The sequence below is a fragment of the Felis catus genome, chromosome D4 (assembly GCF_018350175.1).
Source record: "Felis catus isolate Fca126 chromosome D4, F.catus_Fca126_mat1.0, whole genome shotgun sequence".
NCBI classification, from domain to species: Eukaryota; Metazoa; Chordata; class Mammalia; order Carnivora; family Felidae; genus Felis; species Felis catus.
Genome location: NC_058380.1, coordinates 86,650,282 through 86,666,679, shown reverse-complemented (window position 1 = coordinate 86,666,679; position 16,398 = coordinate 86,650,282). Strand labels below are relative to the sequence as shown.

At 48.8% G+C, this 16,398-nt stretch overlaps 1 protein-coding gene and 1 long non-coding RNA gene across 6 annotated transcripts; one reads left to right on the top strand and one right to left on the bottom strand.

The window, feature by feature from the left end:
* Positions 1-822: 822 nt before the first annotated feature.
* LOC109493984 lies at positions 823-15,665 on the top strand. 3 transcript variants are annotated; one of them, XR_006588982.1, is made up of 5 exons: positions 823-3,680; positions 5,070-5,312; positions 7,701-7,872; positions 8,749-8,847; positions 13,579-15,592. It is a non-coding gene; the product is annotated as an uncharacterized LOC109493984 (long non-coding RNA). The 3 variants fall into 3 exon arrangements; XR_006588983.1 differs by lacking the exon at positions 823-3,680 and adding an exon at positions 15,609-15,665 and having other exon boundaries at positions 4,584-5,312; positions 13,579-14,496; XR_006588981.1 differs by lacking the exon at positions 823-3,680 and having other exon boundaries at positions 4,584-5,312.
* LOC101092559 (neutrophil gelatinase-associated lipocalin-like) lies at positions 2,560-6,546 on the bottom strand. 3 transcript variants are annotated; one of them, XM_019816613.3, is made up of 7 exons: positions 6,278-6,546; positions 5,621-5,757; positions 4,137-4,216; positions 3,880-3,999; positions 3,561-3,662; positions 2,872-2,902; positions 2,560-2,686 (listed from the first exon to the last, which is right to left on the bottom strand). In XM_019816613.3, the coding sequence occupies exons 1-6, from the start codon at positions 6,413-6,415 to the stop codon at positions 2,883-2,885; spliced, it is 597 nt and encodes a 198-aa protein (XP_019672172.1). In that variant the 5' UTR covers positions 6,416-6,546; the 3' UTR covers positions 2,560-2,686; positions 2,872-2,882. The 3 variants fall into 3 exon arrangements, with proteins under 3 accessions (XP_019672172.1, XP_019672171.1, XP_019672170.1); XM_019816612.3 differs by having other exon boundaries at positions 2,560-2,749; positions 6,278-6,545; XM_019816611.3 differs by having other exon boundaries at positions 2,560-2,698; positions 6,278-6,543.
* Positions 15,666-16,398: the final 733 nt, after the last annotated feature.

Here is a 16,398-nt window from a genome sequence, read left to right as displayed (position 1 = left end):
CTGCAGAGACGTGGCAGAAACACAGATCACACACGTGGACATGCTGACATAATCCAAACACATTTATCCTTGTAAGCATGAGACAGCCAAAGAAAACCACGGGCACATGTTTTTCTCTCAGTTTGAAACCACGCCTGGGATCACAGGCCCTGACTCTATGTGTGAGCCCACAGACCGGGGGAGAAGCATGCTGAATCCAGGGCACATGGGATGGGCTAAAAAACCCGGAGAGACAGGCAGTTTCTGAGAAACGCGCCAAGGCACGCGCAGGTACACCTACTACGCGGATGCAGCAGGTGGCTGTAAATGCGCATGCGTGGAGCCTGCACAGGGTCGCATGAGGCCCAAGTCCACCCACCTCCAAGGGCAAGTGAGGGCTCCTGGTTGGAGGCTGCTGTGGTCCCAGGGAGGGCCTGTCCCTTTGCCCACTTCACTCCTGTGGTTAAGGCCCACAAACCGGACCACAGGACAAAACAGCCACCAGCTCCCTCCAGTGCTGATGGGGGAATGCCGTGTGCCGGGGTGCTGCCCTGCTTCTGGGGTCCCTGTTCACCTCTGTCTCCCTAGCCCACAAGCCCTGCCATCATTCCCTCTCTAAGCCCACTGTGGTGGTCCACCCTCAAAGATACCTGGATCTTAATCCTGAGAACCTGAGAGCAGTACCTTATGTGGAAAAAGGGCCTGTACAGATGTGATCACATGAAGCGTTTTTATTTGTTTATTTAATTTTTTAAGTTTATTTACTTTGAGAGAGAGCATGAGCCAGGGAGGGGCAGAGAGAGAGAGAGAGAGAGAGAGAGAGACAGAGAAGCCCAAGGAGGCTCCACTCTGCCAGTGCAGAGCCCAATGTGGGGCTCGAACCCATGTACTGTGAGATCATGACCTGAACTGAAACCAAGAGTTGGGCGTTTAACCGACTGAGCCACCCAGGTGCCCCTACATGACGTGTTTTGAGAGGGGGAGATTACCCTGGATTAGCCAGGTGGGCCCAAAATGTAATCATAAGTGTCCCTATAAAGAGGGAGTCCAAGGGAAATTTGTCTGCAGACAAGAGAGAAGGCCATGTGATGACATCACCAGAGAGAGAGAGAGGTTTGGAGATGCCACACTGCTGTCTTTAAGGAAGAAAGACCCCCAAGTTAAAGAGGGAGATTCTCCCCAGAGCCTCTGGAGGAAGTGCCGCCCCGCTGAGGCTTTGATTTTAGCTAGTGAAAGTGATTTCAGACTTGGGACCTCTAGAACTGTAACAGAACAAATGCGTGTTGTCTTGAGCTGCCAGTGTGTGAAAACTTATAGCAGCAATAGGAAACCAGTAAAATCCAGTGACTCCAGGAAGAAACACAAAGCCCATTTGCGTCCTAAGAATTTGATCCTGGAAGACCCAGGAGGCCCCGAATGGTGGCAGGAAGCTGTATGCTTGGGCCAAGGCAAAGAAACTGGCTGTTGCCCAAAGTGGAGCCCAAGCCCCGGGCGTGCTGGGTGCACCTGCCGCCCCCTCGGCCAGCTAGTGGCGTTCTAGCCAGCAGTCCCTTGGGTGCCCTTCTGTGTCTCTGGACTTGGGCAGAGCCTCCATCCGTCCCTCAACCCAGGCTGCAGCAAGCTGGTCTCTTCCTGGATCTGACCCAGACTCCTGAGGCTGTAGCAGTCAACCCTGTCCTGCCCCCTGGAGGCTGAGGCCAGCACTGCTCAGAGCTCCAGTTATCTCCCCACTCCCCCAACCCAAGGGTGAAGGGGTAAGTATGCAAGTCTGTGGGGCGGATAAGCCTGGGTTTCTTCAGAGCCTCGCCCCCTCCAGCCTCTGACCTTGCAAGGGGAGAAGAGACCAGGGAGGGGGTTCAAACATGTGATGTAGACACAGAGGGGTGGACAGAGGCTGGTCAGGCCCCAGACACAGGCCCGGCCAAATGAGGGGTGTAAGGCTGGAACCCTTGAGTCTTCTAGAATCTGGATTCCTGGCAGCATATTCATTTTCATCCTTGCCTCCCCTGGCCTTGCCCCAGGTTCTCCAGAGGTCCTCATGGTAGAGGGATGTGGGTGAGGGGCAGCACTCAGAATGTGGTTGGCATGGACACTGCCACCCAGCAGTGGGCCCATAGGGGGCTGGCAGAGGGAAAGGGACCACCTCTGGTGACACTCTGTGTCTGGCATGGTATCCAGCTGGGCAACCTTCTGCCTCACCCACTGTGCACCCCTCTATTGCAATCTTCCAGCATCCACGGGGTCCTGATAAGGTAGGGGTGACAGCACCTCAGCCCTCCAACCCTCTCCATCTCCCTGGGCCTGGGCCTCTGCCATTGGACCTGCTTCAGGTGGCTGGACATGAGTGTGAGATGTGCCCCCTCAGTGTCCTGGGAGGCAGGGGCAAGTGAGGGCAGCTGCTGGTCTGGGGCCGGGCCTGGGGTTGGAGCCAGGAGTGTTTAGTCAGAGCTGGACTCTGCTTCTGTGGCCTTCATCCCTTCCAGGGGACCACAGTTCCTGGGAGGGATGCTAATAGGAGCCTGCCTTTTGCTCTTTATCCCCCTCAAAGGGCCCAGAAGTCAAGGAGCACAGACTTGGGACTGGGGGGCATGTGTTTATTAGCAACAAGGAGGGGTTCTGTGAATAGGGCAGCCTGGGAAGCAGCTGGTGAGCTGTGCAGTGAGAAGGGTCCCCTGGGTCTCTCACTGGTCCAGGCTGGTGGGGACAGCTGGGCGGTGCCCTGGGCAGAGATTGGCGAGAGGGGGATGGGGTGGAGAGAGCCCGAGGGCACCTGAGAGGGCGTCAAGGGAATAGAGAGGGCAGCAGTGCTGGGCAGGTGGGACAAAGGCAGACCTGGAAGCCCCTCCCAGCTGCACCCTGGCTCCCATCAGCCCCCTCTGTAGCCATACTTACCGCACACTTGCTCACTTATAAATGCACTCATCTGTGGGGGACAGAGTGGTCAGCATGGGCAGGGGTGTGTGTGGGATCCCTGACCTCCAGGGCCCCTGCACTGCCCCTGGGCTACCCTGGGCCTCAGCCTGGTCCAGCCACAGAAGCTCCGGGGCTCCTTTCATAGATGGTACAGAAGAGGGTTGGAAGATGGGGCAGGGGACTGGAGGAGAGGCCTGAGGACAAGCAGACCTGGGTGACACCCGTTCTCCAAAGGAGGCAGGTGAGGCCCAGCCACACTCCTGTTTGGGCACCAAGCCTTCTGCCTGTTTACCTGCTGAGTCCTGACAGACCCTCAGGCTTTGGGAGGCACCTGCCCAGGCCAGGCTGCCTGAAGACAAGGGTGCCTCCCAAGTCAGTAGTGAGCCAGTCCCAGGGCAAAGGGGGAGGTGGCCAGGCAAGGAGAACTGAGGAAGCTTCGCCCCATGCCTGCAATTCTCATGTGGGCAGGCCCGAGCTAGGGTGAGGGAGGAGCACTAGGGGCCCAGAACCCTGATTGTGGCAGGGTCTTCCTGAACCTGAAGTGGCTTCTGGGCCTCCAGTGACCACAGCAGGGCTCTGTCTCCCTCCTCTCCCCCGTTCCTTAGTGAAGCAACATCAGGCCTGGACAGTCCCCATGTGCCCTTCTCCTCCCCCCAGCTGGTGATTACCGTTGGGGATTGGGAAGATGATGTGGTCATCGGTGAGGCCCAGGGATTTGGCAAAGCTAATGAAGTTTTCCTTCAGCTCCTGGGTCAGCTCCTTGGTCCTCCCTGTGGCCAAGATGGCTGGTGAGTGGCTGGCGAAAGCTCCATGAATATTGTGGAACCTGTGAATGATGCCTCAGACCCCTCCCTCCTGAGGGGTCTGTGGAAAGACCTCTCTCCCGCCTCCCAGGGCTCAGAGTGAAGGGGACCTTGGGGGCTGGGTGTCGTGGGCCTCTTCTCCCCCAGCACGAACAAGAGCCGGGTCCCAGGGGGTAAGACCCACCATAGAGGGTGACCATGAAGAACTCCTGGTTTTTGTAAGCTTTCTTGAAGAAAATCATGGCAACCTGGTTGTAGTCTGTGGCCACCACTTGTACAGTGTAACTCTGGATTCCAGGGTAACCTGCATGGTGGACAGTGAGGGATCAGCCCTCCCAGCAGAGGGAGCTGTTGGTTCCTCCCCTGGTACCACAGGATGGTGTCTGTGTGGAGGGGCAGGGAGGTCCTTGCCCGTGGAGACCCACTCCACTCAGGACTCACGCTCAATGTTGCCCAGGTTGAATTGGCCTGGCTGGAAACTTGGGAGGAAAGTTGTGATCCAGTGGTCACAGCGCTGGATCCTGTGGAAGCAAGAGATGGGTGGGTAAGAGGGTGACACCCCACCCTGCCACAGCAGGAGGCCCGCACGCCACCCCTCAGATGGGCCTGTCTCTTCCCCGCTGAGCCCATCCCTGCCTGTCCCTGCCTACTCTGCCCTGAGCCACCTGAGCTGCTCAGACTCTCCCTCTGCATCTACTGTCTTCCTTCTTCGAGGCTGTTTCCCCTTGGTGGCCTTCCCTCCATACTGTCCCCTTCACCCGCAGCATTTGTCTCCTATTTTTTTTTTAATTTTTAAATGTTCATTAATTTTTGAGACAGAGAGAGAGAGAGAGAGAGAGAGTGCGAGCCGAAGTGGGAGAGGGGGGAGAGAGAGAGGGAGACACAGAATGCAAACCAGGCTCCAGGCTGTGAACTGTCAGCACAGAGCCCTACACAGGGCTCAAACTCAAAACTGTGAGATCATAACCTGAGACAAAGTCAGAGGCTTACCCGACTAAGCCATCCAGGGGTCCCCTATGCCCTATGCCTATCTTATGGCTTCCTTCTATAACCTCTCCTGGGGGAATCAACAGAGGCTCCAGTCTGCTGGATGCCAAAGACTCCCTTAGCTGCTGGGCCAACCCTGACCTCTCACCTGCATCCCATCTGGTCCCCTGGGAACCCAGAGCTGATCCCCCACACCTGCCCTTCTTCTGCTCCTTCCATGACCGATGCTCTAGCCCCATCCCCAAGTGCCAGAGCCAGAAGCCCAGGGGCGCTGCGGAATCCTTGGCTCTCCTCTCTAGGTCCTAATCTGCCCCTGCTCTGGTCATCTCCCACCTATGACTGATCAGCCTCCTGGGCTGCACACCATCATTCCTCTCTCTGCTACAGCCACACCTGCTCTTCACCAGTACCTGAGGCTCCTGCCAGGGTGGCCACCCCCCCACCCTCCAGACTGCTCATCAGCTCCTGCTCAGGGCGGCCATGAGATGGCTTGCTATTTCTTGAAGAAGTGGCTCTCTCTGACTCAGTCCAGCAGCCCTGCCATAAAGGTCCCAGGTCTCCTGACGCAAGTTGGTTTCTCAAGGCCCAGCCCACAGACCACCTCCCTGGAAGCCCTGGACAGAGCTCAAGGTGGGATTCCAGGCTGGATCCACCGACCCTCCTCCTATTCTAGGACACCCCGAGCTCTCTTTGTCTTGTCACTGATGACCGCTTTTGTCCAACCCCAGTACTGTTTTGTGTCTGTGCTGAAATGACCAAGAAATGTTGATTTAGTAAATGAAAGAAGGAATAAATATAGGGATCCAGTACCCAGCGGTAGGATGAATTATCATCTTTCAGCTATGGTCAGCCCTCGGCTATGACATCAGTCTGCCTCTCAGACCCCCACGGCAGCCCTCTGGGCCCCCCATGTTCCCCTAGGAGGTGATGGATCTCACCAGGGCAGGACAAAGGTGACATTGTAGCTGTTGTCTTCGTTCAGCTCATAGGTGATGGTGTACATCTTCAATTGGCTGTGTTTTTCTTTATGAATTTCCTTCCCTGCCAGTCCCAAGACGTACCATTTCCCCTGGAACTACAATGGGGGCTGATGATAGGCAGAGCCAGGAGCAGCCCCAGGGGGCCCTCCTGCTCCATCCCTGCAGGCACCTCTAGGCAGCCTGGGCCTCAACCAGAAGCCCCTCTAACTGGGCTGCTGGGACCCAGCTGGCCACACAGGCTGGGCTGATGAGCCTGGCAGGAGCTGGAGACCATCAGGCCAGGCGGGAGCCCTGAGTGTGTCAGGGACAGGGTGACACTTGGCAAGTGGCCAGCTGGCTTCCCTGAGCCTCAGTTTCCTCATCATGTAGAGGGCCTGAAGATGTTCCCACCTTGCATGGACTGCAGGGATTATGGAAGAGAGTGTAGACCAGGAGAGTCTGCTCAGCTGACCCTCTTGTCAGCAAGGTTGGGTGGGGATGGGAGCATGGGGTGTGCCTTCCATCAGGGCACCCGAGAGCACATGGAGCTAAAGCCTGAGCCCATCCTGCCTCTCCTCCCCTCTGTTGACACTCTTCCCAGGGCCTCCCTGCACCTAGCCCTCCCAGGCCCCTTACCAGCTCATTTTGGAAGTCAGGTTGCAGAGGGACCCTGTGCAGAGGCGGGGTTGGGATCAGATTTGGGGTGGAATCCTGGGCCTGGGTCTGCAGGGCCCCCAGCAGGACAAGGCCCAGCCACAGGAGACCTAGGGCCATGACTTCAGGGCTGAGGAAGCAGGCACCTCTCCAGATATTCCCTGAAAGAGAAGATGAATGAAGAGCCTTCTGGGGGATGCTATTTATGGTCTCTGTGGCCAATGGCTCACCCCAGGGTGGAGCGACTTATCCTTTGCCAAATCCTGGAAGGGTGAGACAATTGCCAGCAACTCATGCTGAAGATCATGGCAAGCTCTCTGCTCTTTCCTCCAGGTCAGGATTATGCAAGATGAGGGGCCGTAAGGTCTGGGAGGTGAGAGGGTGCATTCCCCATATCTCCACATCTCTGGCGGGGACTCTCTTCACAGTCTCTTCCCCCTGGTTATCACTGTGTGTGGTCATGGGTCTCTGATCTGGACCAGCTGTCATCTCTGACCTCTAGAAGCCTCTCAGCTGGGGCCTAGGTGCCTGGCGGATTAAGTGTGGTGGGGCCCCCTTCCTGCACCTGATGAAAACAGAGAATGCCTCGCATCAACAGAGCCCATGCTGCTTGTGGTTCTCCAAGGGGAAGGGAAGGGAAGGGTAGGGAATGGGAGATAGTTGAAAGAGGACATTCCTGGTAGGGAAGGACAGAGTGTGCCCTGTGCTGCTCATGGAGCCCAGATCCTGGCCCTCCCAGGGACCCACCCCAGGCCCTGGCACCCTTCCCCTCCCCTCCCCAGAGAAGGCCTGCTGGGGAGTGCTCCTGATGAGGGAGCATAAGGCAAGCTGAGGGCAGAGCACATGCTAACATGCTCCCCGAGCCAGAGGTGGGATCTGTGTGACATTCCTCAGGCACTCCTGGCTGCCCAAGAACAAAGGAAAGGAAAGAAAACAAAGAGTTAAGTGATAGAAATCACAGTCCTCCATCAGTTTACCTATATCCTAGAAAATTAGGAGGAAAAGGTGATCTTATCAATAGCCTAATCTCTAGCATCCTATACTCAGTTTCCTGGAGCCCAAATATCACCTACCTCCCTAGTGATATGGGGAACAAAGGCAAGAAGGAAAAGTCAGATGGCGTTAAATTTCATTATGACCTGCAGCCCATTGACAAATACTTGAAGTGCATATGGAGTATAAAGTATAACATTTCTCCAGGAATTCCCTACAGTCTGAATGTTAATGCTTTGCTAGAGGAGAAAACAACCTTAGCTTGACAACAGCTAGACCTCTAGTAATGTGGGAGTCTACTTGAGCATATAAAAATCCCTTTAGAAAATTCCTCTTGACTTTATCTCCCCCAACCCCATGGTATATAACCAGTCACTCTTCACAACACCAATGCAACTCTTTCTGCCCACAGGTCCTGTCCCCGCGATTTAATGAAATCACTTATTCTGCATCAAAGATGTCTTCAAGAATTCTTTCTTGGCTGTCAGCTCTATAATATGCGCCCCCCGCCCAGCCTCATCATTTGGCGCCTATATGGGGTTGTGAGTCTTTTCATCTGGACTCTGAGCTTCAGTGCAAATGTGGTGAGTGTTTCTCTTTTCTTCCTTTACTCATATTTCAGAGGCTTTTCAAGGAGTCTGGTCTTATTAGAACACTTTCCTGTCTATTGCTCAGGCTGTACTCCTGTAGCCCGTGGCTACTCTATGGGGAGGAGAAAGCCTGCCTTTTGGCTGGAAGTGAGTCCCCAGGCAGGAATGGTAAAAATACCCAGAAACTTGTGCCCTCTCTTTCTTCCTGTCCTTATATATTGTTGTCTGTCGTGGGCATGGAACAGACATCTGTATGACTAGCATGGATTCCAATCTTTAGAATATGGCAGAAGTTTCCTCCTCATTGGTCTAACGTGATCCCCTCCACATCCATGGTCTAGTCACTTATGGCTGCGGGACCTCTTCTGTTGCTGGTGAAACCAGTACCTGATTGAATTAAAATGTTCCCCAGCCGGGAACCATTTCCTAGGAAGTTGGAATGTAAAGACTGTATGTGTTGGAATGCCACTTGGATCATGATGGGTTTCTGTCTTCACTGTTTTGGGTCAATGTCTTCTGCTAACTACTACGTAAATGACAAACTTGGGCAATTCCCGCTTGTAAAACTTTCCCAGTATTTTCCATGGGTTAAACATGGTGTTTTCTTCAGCCTTCTCAGCAAGGCAAAGTAGGTCCATCTGCCCACACCTATTTGTAGCCTAGGATGCAATGGGAAATCGGAGGGATGCCGGCATCCCTCCCACAGAGGCCCTTAGGGGCTGGTTGGTGATCGTAGCAATTTTGTTTGAAGTTCGCCTCGGGTCACTTTGACACCTCAGGGACCTCTGATATATCCTGCGTGTGGGACACCACCTGGGAGTTGGGGGGGATTTTCATGGTAATGGACTTTTTCTACTTTTCTCTCTCTAGGAGGAGGATGGGACCTTCTTCTCAGTCCCCAAGGACTCTCCCTTGGGATGCCTCTTCAACCTGCTAGAAACAATTTGGATTGCAAACTTTAGGAAAGAGGTGATGTCATGTAACACTGCGTGGCCTTAGTAAGTTCTAGCAGTTAGATCTCTTCTGCAGGAAACAGGGTCTATGGATGGAGGCACCCTAGGTCCAGGCCTTCACAGCTCTAAGTGAGGACCTGGGCCAAAAGGCCTGTTGCAGAATGTATTTGCTCTAATGTGTTTGGCTAGTAAACTCCCTCCTGACATAGCGGATGTCCTAACAGGCCTCCTCCTGATGGAACACAGTTGCTAGAGGAAACATAGGCCATCCCTGACAAAGGGGATGCTGACTCTTTCTCTCTGTTCCTCCTCCTAATAGATGTGGGGACCTCTCCCTCATTCATTTCCTGTGTTAATGGCTTTAATTGGAGCCAACTATGGGTAGTGTACCTTGGCACATGGACTTAATTGGAGCCAACTATGGGTAGTCTACCTTGGCACATGGACTTTAAAGAATATTCCCAAACTCCATTTGCTTCAGGGAAATTCCCTGTCTTCTCTAGCCTGACATAGACTCCTTATTTCCACTTTGGTGGAAAACAAACAAACAAATAAACATGGGGTCTCCTCTTTCCCGGTGACAAGGTTTAGAACCAGGAATCCTCTTTCTCTGCCTTTTGGCACTTCCATTCTTCTGCCTGCTTCTCCCCCTCCTCCTGTTTCTGCATCATCTTCCATGCAACCTACATAACTGGCTTCTATGCCATCCTCCACCCTCGATGTCAAGGAGTGATGAGCACCCCCTTGAATCACCCACTTCAGATTCCCCCATTGGTGTCCCAGGTAAAAGTTGACAATGGGGAACAAATTGGTCATCCTTTAAGTGAATGCAGGCGGAATGTGTTTGGTGTTTAAGCTTATTTAAGTTTGTTGGTTTAACTATGACAGACATGTATTTGGAGTTTTCAGCATTAAATATGAAACTTTTATTCTATCAAGGTTTCCTAAAGGTCAAAGAAGCTCATGTTGTCTCTGTTGCAATTTGTTAGCAAAAAGATGACTTAAAAAAATGGTTAATTTTGTGTACCTCAAAGTTTTCACAGATAATTCTTAAGATAGCTTTCAAAGTATTTCATAATCTGAAACTTGGATAAGTGGGATTGAATTTATTGCATATCTAGGTCTTTTCCAAATAGATTGATTACTGAAGCATTGATTACTGAATATAGGTTTGTGCTTTTGACTGCTTATTGCAAAGAAACTAAGAAAATCTGGGTCTATTGGAAAACATGGTTTGCGATTCATTGACTCATGAATTTGCCATCTAAAGAATGCTGGTGTAACAGTTTATGATTGGTTACTAAGTTTTTATTAGAGACTAAGTTTTCTAAGAGTTAAAATTCTGCTAAGCGTACTTAAAATGGATGGAAATAAGGAAAGCAACTCTGTATGTAGGAAAGTGGGAGATATGTAAGAAAGATAAAGAATGGAAATACATTTTTCATTGTTGAGGGTACAAGAAAGTAATTTTGTCTCAAATGAGACTGGTTGTTTCAAGAAGAATGGTTTGGGCCAAAATTTGAAGGCAAAGGAAAGTTGTAGAAGGTTCATGAAAAGAATCTTTGGAAAGGAATTTTTTTAAATTTTTTTTTTAAATTTTATTTTATTTTTGAGACAGAGAGAGACAGAGCATGAGCAGGGGAGGGGCAGAGAGAGAGAGGGAGACGCAGAATCCGAAGCAGGCTCCAGGCTCTGAGCTGTCAGCACAGAGCCTGACGCGGGGCTCAGACTCACGAACTGCGAGATCATGACCTGAGCCGAAGTCGGATGCTGAACGGACTGAGCCACCCAGGCGCCCCTGGAGAGGAATTTTATGCGTGGTCAGGATGGACTAAGGTTGAGATGAATGGATTTTATTTTTTTATTTATTAAAAAAAAATTTTTTTTAATGTTTATTTATATTTGAGAGAGAAAGCACAAGCAGGGGAGTGGCAGAGAGAGAGGGAGACACGGAATCCAAAACAGGCTCCAGGCTCTGAGCCATCAGCACAGAGCCTGTTGCGGGGCTCAAACTCACAAACTGTAAGATCATGACCTGAGCTGAAGTTGGACGCTTAACCAACTGAGCCACCCAGCTGCCCAGAGATGAATGGATTTTAAAAGTACATGGGCCTAAGGTTGAAATGCTGCTTTTCTCTGTTTTCAAAAGACAAAGTTTTCTGGCATTGTTGATCTGCTCTTGATAAGAAAGTGTAAACAAATGTTTTTTTTCTCTTTGTCTACTGGGAAGACGAAAGCTTTAGGTTTCCTCTTGATCAAGTCCTTGATTACTTAAGGTTAAAACTTCTCAATGGTAAAGGAGCTAGGTTTGGCTAACAACTATACAGTGCTACATATTTGCCTTTGGAATCTCTTATCGCCATCTTGGTTAAATAAATAAAGTTTTAAGATTTGTAATGATCTGTAATCCTATTTAGAATGTGCTGTATAACTGTCTAAGGTTTTAACAAACTTTCCCAAGATTTTGACCAATTAGACCTTTTTATTTGGTATGCTAAGTTACTTGGAAAAGCACTGTCAAATAATGGTAAACCTTAGTTGTATTGCATGGCTAAATGCTGTAACTGCTCAAATATATATATATATAATTCCTAAAGTTTTAATGTTTTGGTATAAGGTCCTCCTTTGATATTCTGATTATTGAAGTGTTATGGGTTACAGAAATAACTGTTTCCTTGTCAATCGTATCATCGTGAACTCTCATCAGATCTTTAACAATGTCCATTTCTGAGATCTTGTCATTTAAAAAAAAATTTTTTTTTTTCAATGTTTATTTATTTTTGGGACAGAGAGAGACAGAGCATGAACAGGGGAGGGGCAGAGAGAGAGGGAGACACAGAATCGGAAACAGGCTCCAGGCTCTGAGCCATCAGCCCAGAGCCTGACGCGGGGCTTGAACTCACCGACCGCGAGATCGTGACCTGGCTGAAGTCGGACGCTTAACCGACTGCGCCACCCAGGCGCCCCGAGATCTTGTCATTTTTAATTGTTCTTGTTCTCCCACAAAACGTATTTCATCTACAAGGAGATTCATAAAAAGGACTTTTAGGAGAAATACAGGTATTCGACATCTTTAAGATTAAGCTAAAATGGGAAAGAATTTCCAGAAGCTTCGTTCAAACTGAACAAGCATTAGGAACATGGCACTAAATAAACTGAGGAAGATTATAGTTTTTGTGACTCTTGTTTGAAATATTGCTGGTTCTGTGATGTTTCCTCTTCCAGATCAAGGGAATTTTCTCTTAAGATATCTATAATGTACAGAGATGTCATGAAGTTTTCATTTGTAAACTGAAACATTTAACTTTTCTCTCTCCCTAAACCCTCTGAAATTCAACCACTCTCAGTGAGTCTTCTTTCTTTCACGGCAATTACAGATATTTGCATAAGTACAGTAAGATTTTTCTTGTAACAGGACACCTTTGGAAATACTGGTTGTTTTGCCAAGGCTTTGACTGGAATGTCCTATTTGAGAGAAATGCATAGACCTTGATATGACCAAATGGCTTTAGGGAACTAAGGTTGACTTTATGAAACATGGAGCCATAAAACCCCTTGAAAACGTTGGCCAGGGGCGCCTGGGTGGCTCAGTCAGTTGGACGTCCGACTTGGGCTCAGGTCATGATCTCGCGGTCCGTGAGTTCGAGCCCCGTGTCGGGATCTGTGCTGACAGCTCAGAGCCTGGAGCCTGTTTTGGATTCTGTGTCTTCCTCTCTCTCTGACCTTCCCCCATTCATGCTCTGTCTCTCTCTGTCTCAAAAATGAATAAACGTTAAAAAAATTAAAAAAAAAAAAAGAAAAGAAAACGTTGGTCAGATACCTTGCTCAGAGAATTCCCAACAGCTTTACTGCGTGAGTAAAGAATGTCACTTCTGGGCAGGTGCAGGGAACTCAGGATATCTTGGGGACCTTGTGGAGAGAAATTTGCCCAAATCTACAAGTATTGCAGGTCTGTGTGATGCAAGTACTTGGCTTGGTTTCTGGTCTGGAGAGGCCAATCAGTTCAGTCTCCAGTTCAACCTGGAGATTCCTTAGGTTGCTTTGCAAACTTTAAAAGATCCTTGGGATCAATCACTATTCTAGCTGAGCTTATGTAAATCATTAGGCCAAATTTGTTAAAACTGGACTTAATTTACAAACGAATTAGTCTTGATTTGGCCATCTCTGGAAATGAGGGTTTTTAGACAGAAAAACTATGTTTCTATAATGCAGCTCTCTGGACGTTAAATTCTAGTTCTGATTGTCTTTAGATGTTTGCTGTTTGTCTAAACTAGACACCTTGAGGTAAACTTCAGAAAAATTGTCCCAATATTTCATGTATAGAAAAATCTTCTGCTTGTTATTCAGTGGAGATAATAATAAATCCCCGTGGGCATAGTTAAAAAGCTGGAAAATGGGATGGATTCCCCCAACAATTGTATGCACAGACTTTTCTCACTGTAGACCTATGAGTAGATAAAGACTATAGTGCTTTACTATTCACTGGAGGCCAGGTTAATTCCTAAGTCTCTAAATATGCCAACAATATCCTCCCTCCACCTGATCTGACAGTTACTAGAAATCCACCCCATATAAACCCAAAAGACCTGGTTTATTTAAAGGATGGAAAGTCTAATACAACAGGGGATTTAACTCCAAAATGGAAGGGTTCCTGCTGGGTCTATTATGTACTCCCACTGCAATAAAGTTAGAGGGGCACAATTCATGGGCTCCTGTATCTAAAATAAAACCTGTACCCCCTTCACAGGAATTCAACGAGCAAACTAATCTGCCTTCTGATTCCTGTGAACCTGTGGAAGACCTCCAACTTCTCTTAGAATGGTTGTACCTTTCTTTTTCATCCTCTTTCCCCAATTTCTACTAACAGTTCCTTCTTACAATGGGCCATTCAAAAGGATCACCACAGACATTTGAGATATAAGCCAGAAAGACCAATCTGATTCCTGCTGCCTGCTCCCACAAACATCTGAGGATACTTCAAGCCTAACATCTAACAATTCTCACTGGCAGCACTGGGAGATAGTGGGTTTGTAATCTGCTCTAAGCATTAACCTGTATTTTTCTTGTTTCTATAAAAGTACCTCCTATAAATGACGCGCTGGCTTACTAAACAAAACAGAGTCAATATAATGAGTATACACCACCTGTACACAGTTGAGGCCTTAAATGACTCTCAAAATAACATTATATTACTAAATATTAAATAAGTCAAATACAGAAATCAGTTCTACAAAACAGAATAGCATTAGATGTTTTAAGTGCTGCACAAGGTGGAACTTAAACTCTCATAACAACAAAACGGCATGTATACATTCGGACTACTTAAAAATATTTCTGGATTTCCAACTGACATGAATACTCAAATTGGTGGATTAAACGATCCCTTTCTTACCTTAGCAATTGGTTAAGCTCTTGGTCTGGAGGATTTTTGTTAGCTACCAAAGGACCTTTCATTTGAGCTAATCTGTCTAGTTATTCTACTTATGTTTTGCTGTTTTTCCCCAGGTCTCTCTGCCTAGTGCCAAGATTCCAGCACTACAATAGCTTCAAGCCAAGAGATGATCCTTTCTACTCAAGGATGTTCATACACGTTGTCCACCTTGGGTTCAGCTGCCTCACCTTAGCTGCCCTATATGTTTCCTGATGGACCAATATTGACCCATAGGTAGGGACAGCTCTATGCCCCTACTCAGCAGGATGAAGCTATAAAAGATGAGACCTTCTTCCTACAACAACCTTAAAGACTTAAGGGTCAAAGTTGTTCAGGGGGGACATGATGAGTTAGGGTGGGGCAAGCTGAGGGCAAAACAGGCTGGCACATCCTCCCCTCCCTCCAGGTAGAATATGTGTATTATTCAAACATTACTGGCTACACAAGAACAAAGGAAAGGCATCTAAGTGCTTGCCATGGTGATGTGGGAAACTAAGGCAAAAAAAAAAAAATTAAATCCCTTTACTGCCATCACCCCATTGACAAGTTCTTGAAACCAGCAGAGTGAACTCCCTCTTCAATCTCTGCTGCTTCAATGTTGACATTTTGCTAGGGGCAAAGAGAACTTTAGCTCAACATTATCCTAACCTTGAGGATACTGTAAGTCTACTTCCTTTCTCACAATTGCCCCAAGATATATGCTGGCAATCATACTCCAAGCTTATAGCCCCCAATATGCATCTGAAGGGTCTCACCACTGAGGTTTTATTCAATGGTAATAAGTGGTGTTTCCTTAGCAACAGTGAGCCCCTCAAGGTCCTGAAAATCTTGCTTCCAAAATAACTTAGAGACTTTATCCCTGACCCCCTCCCAACCTGAGGGTATGTAATCAGTTACCCATCACAACCCCAGTGCAGCTCTTCCTGCCCCTGGGTCCTGTCCCCGTGCTTTAATAAAATCACCTCTTTGCATCAAAAACTTCTTCCAGAAATTTTTCTTGGCCATTGGCTTTGGACCACCACACCAATCTCCAAAACTTCATCAGTATACATTCTACATTATCACACAAAATTTCTGGATTTCTAACTGACCTGAACACTCAAATTAGTGCTTTAAGCAATCCTTCTTTTCCTTTCATGATTGGTTCAACTTGTGAACTTGAAGATTTTCATCAATTACCAAAGGACTTTTATTTGGGCTGTTCTTTCTTGTTATTCTAATTACATTTGGCTGTTTTCTCCCATGTCTTTCTGCCTCGTGACAAGACTCTATCACTACAATAACTTCAAACCAACAGATGATCCTTTCTTCTTTTTTTAATTTTTAAATGTTTATTTATTTTCTAGAGAGAGAGACAGAGCTCAAGAGGGGAAGGGCCAGAGAGAGAGACACACACAGAATCCAAAGCAGGCTCCAGGCTCCGAGCTGTCAACACAGAGCCTGATGTGGGGCTCGAACTCACAAACTGTGAGATTGAAAGGGCGGGCCTACACCGGCTGACTCCTTCTTGTTCTGTGTCCTTCACCTTGACCACACCTCCTCCCCTTGAGTAACCCCCGCCCCCCCCACCTGCCTAACAGGACTCGGACCCTTCCCCAGCCAATCGGCTGAGGCCACAGCCATTACCTCACCAACTGCCCCTAGGCCCCAATAAAACCTTTGTCCTTTTGGAACTTGCTCTGTCTCCGGTATCTTACCGCTGTGTCGGTGCAGGTAGGGGATTGAGCTCGAGCTAGCTCGAATAAAGGCTCTTTTGCTTTTGCATCAGACTCGGCTCCCTAGTGGTCTTTGGGGATCACGAATTCTGGGAATAACATTTGGGGGCTCGTCCGGGATCCCCAAGACCCCTGAGGGACCCCCGACCCGGAGAGCCTGACTGGCCATGGTTAGTGTCTGTTTATTCCATTTTTTCTGTGTGAGCTCATTTCTGAAATTCTGGTAGTGCTCGACGTGGTCTAAGTGGATGCACTGGAGGACCACGGGCTGGGAGTTTCGGAAGACGTTCCGATCCTCCCTTCTGGAGGGACGTGGAATCCCCTCATCGGTTTTGGAGGGACATGGAATCCCCTCAAAGGTCTGAGACAAGGCGGGTCGCTCCTGCTGGTCGGCGTGAGGCCGTCATCTAGCTTTCGGTTT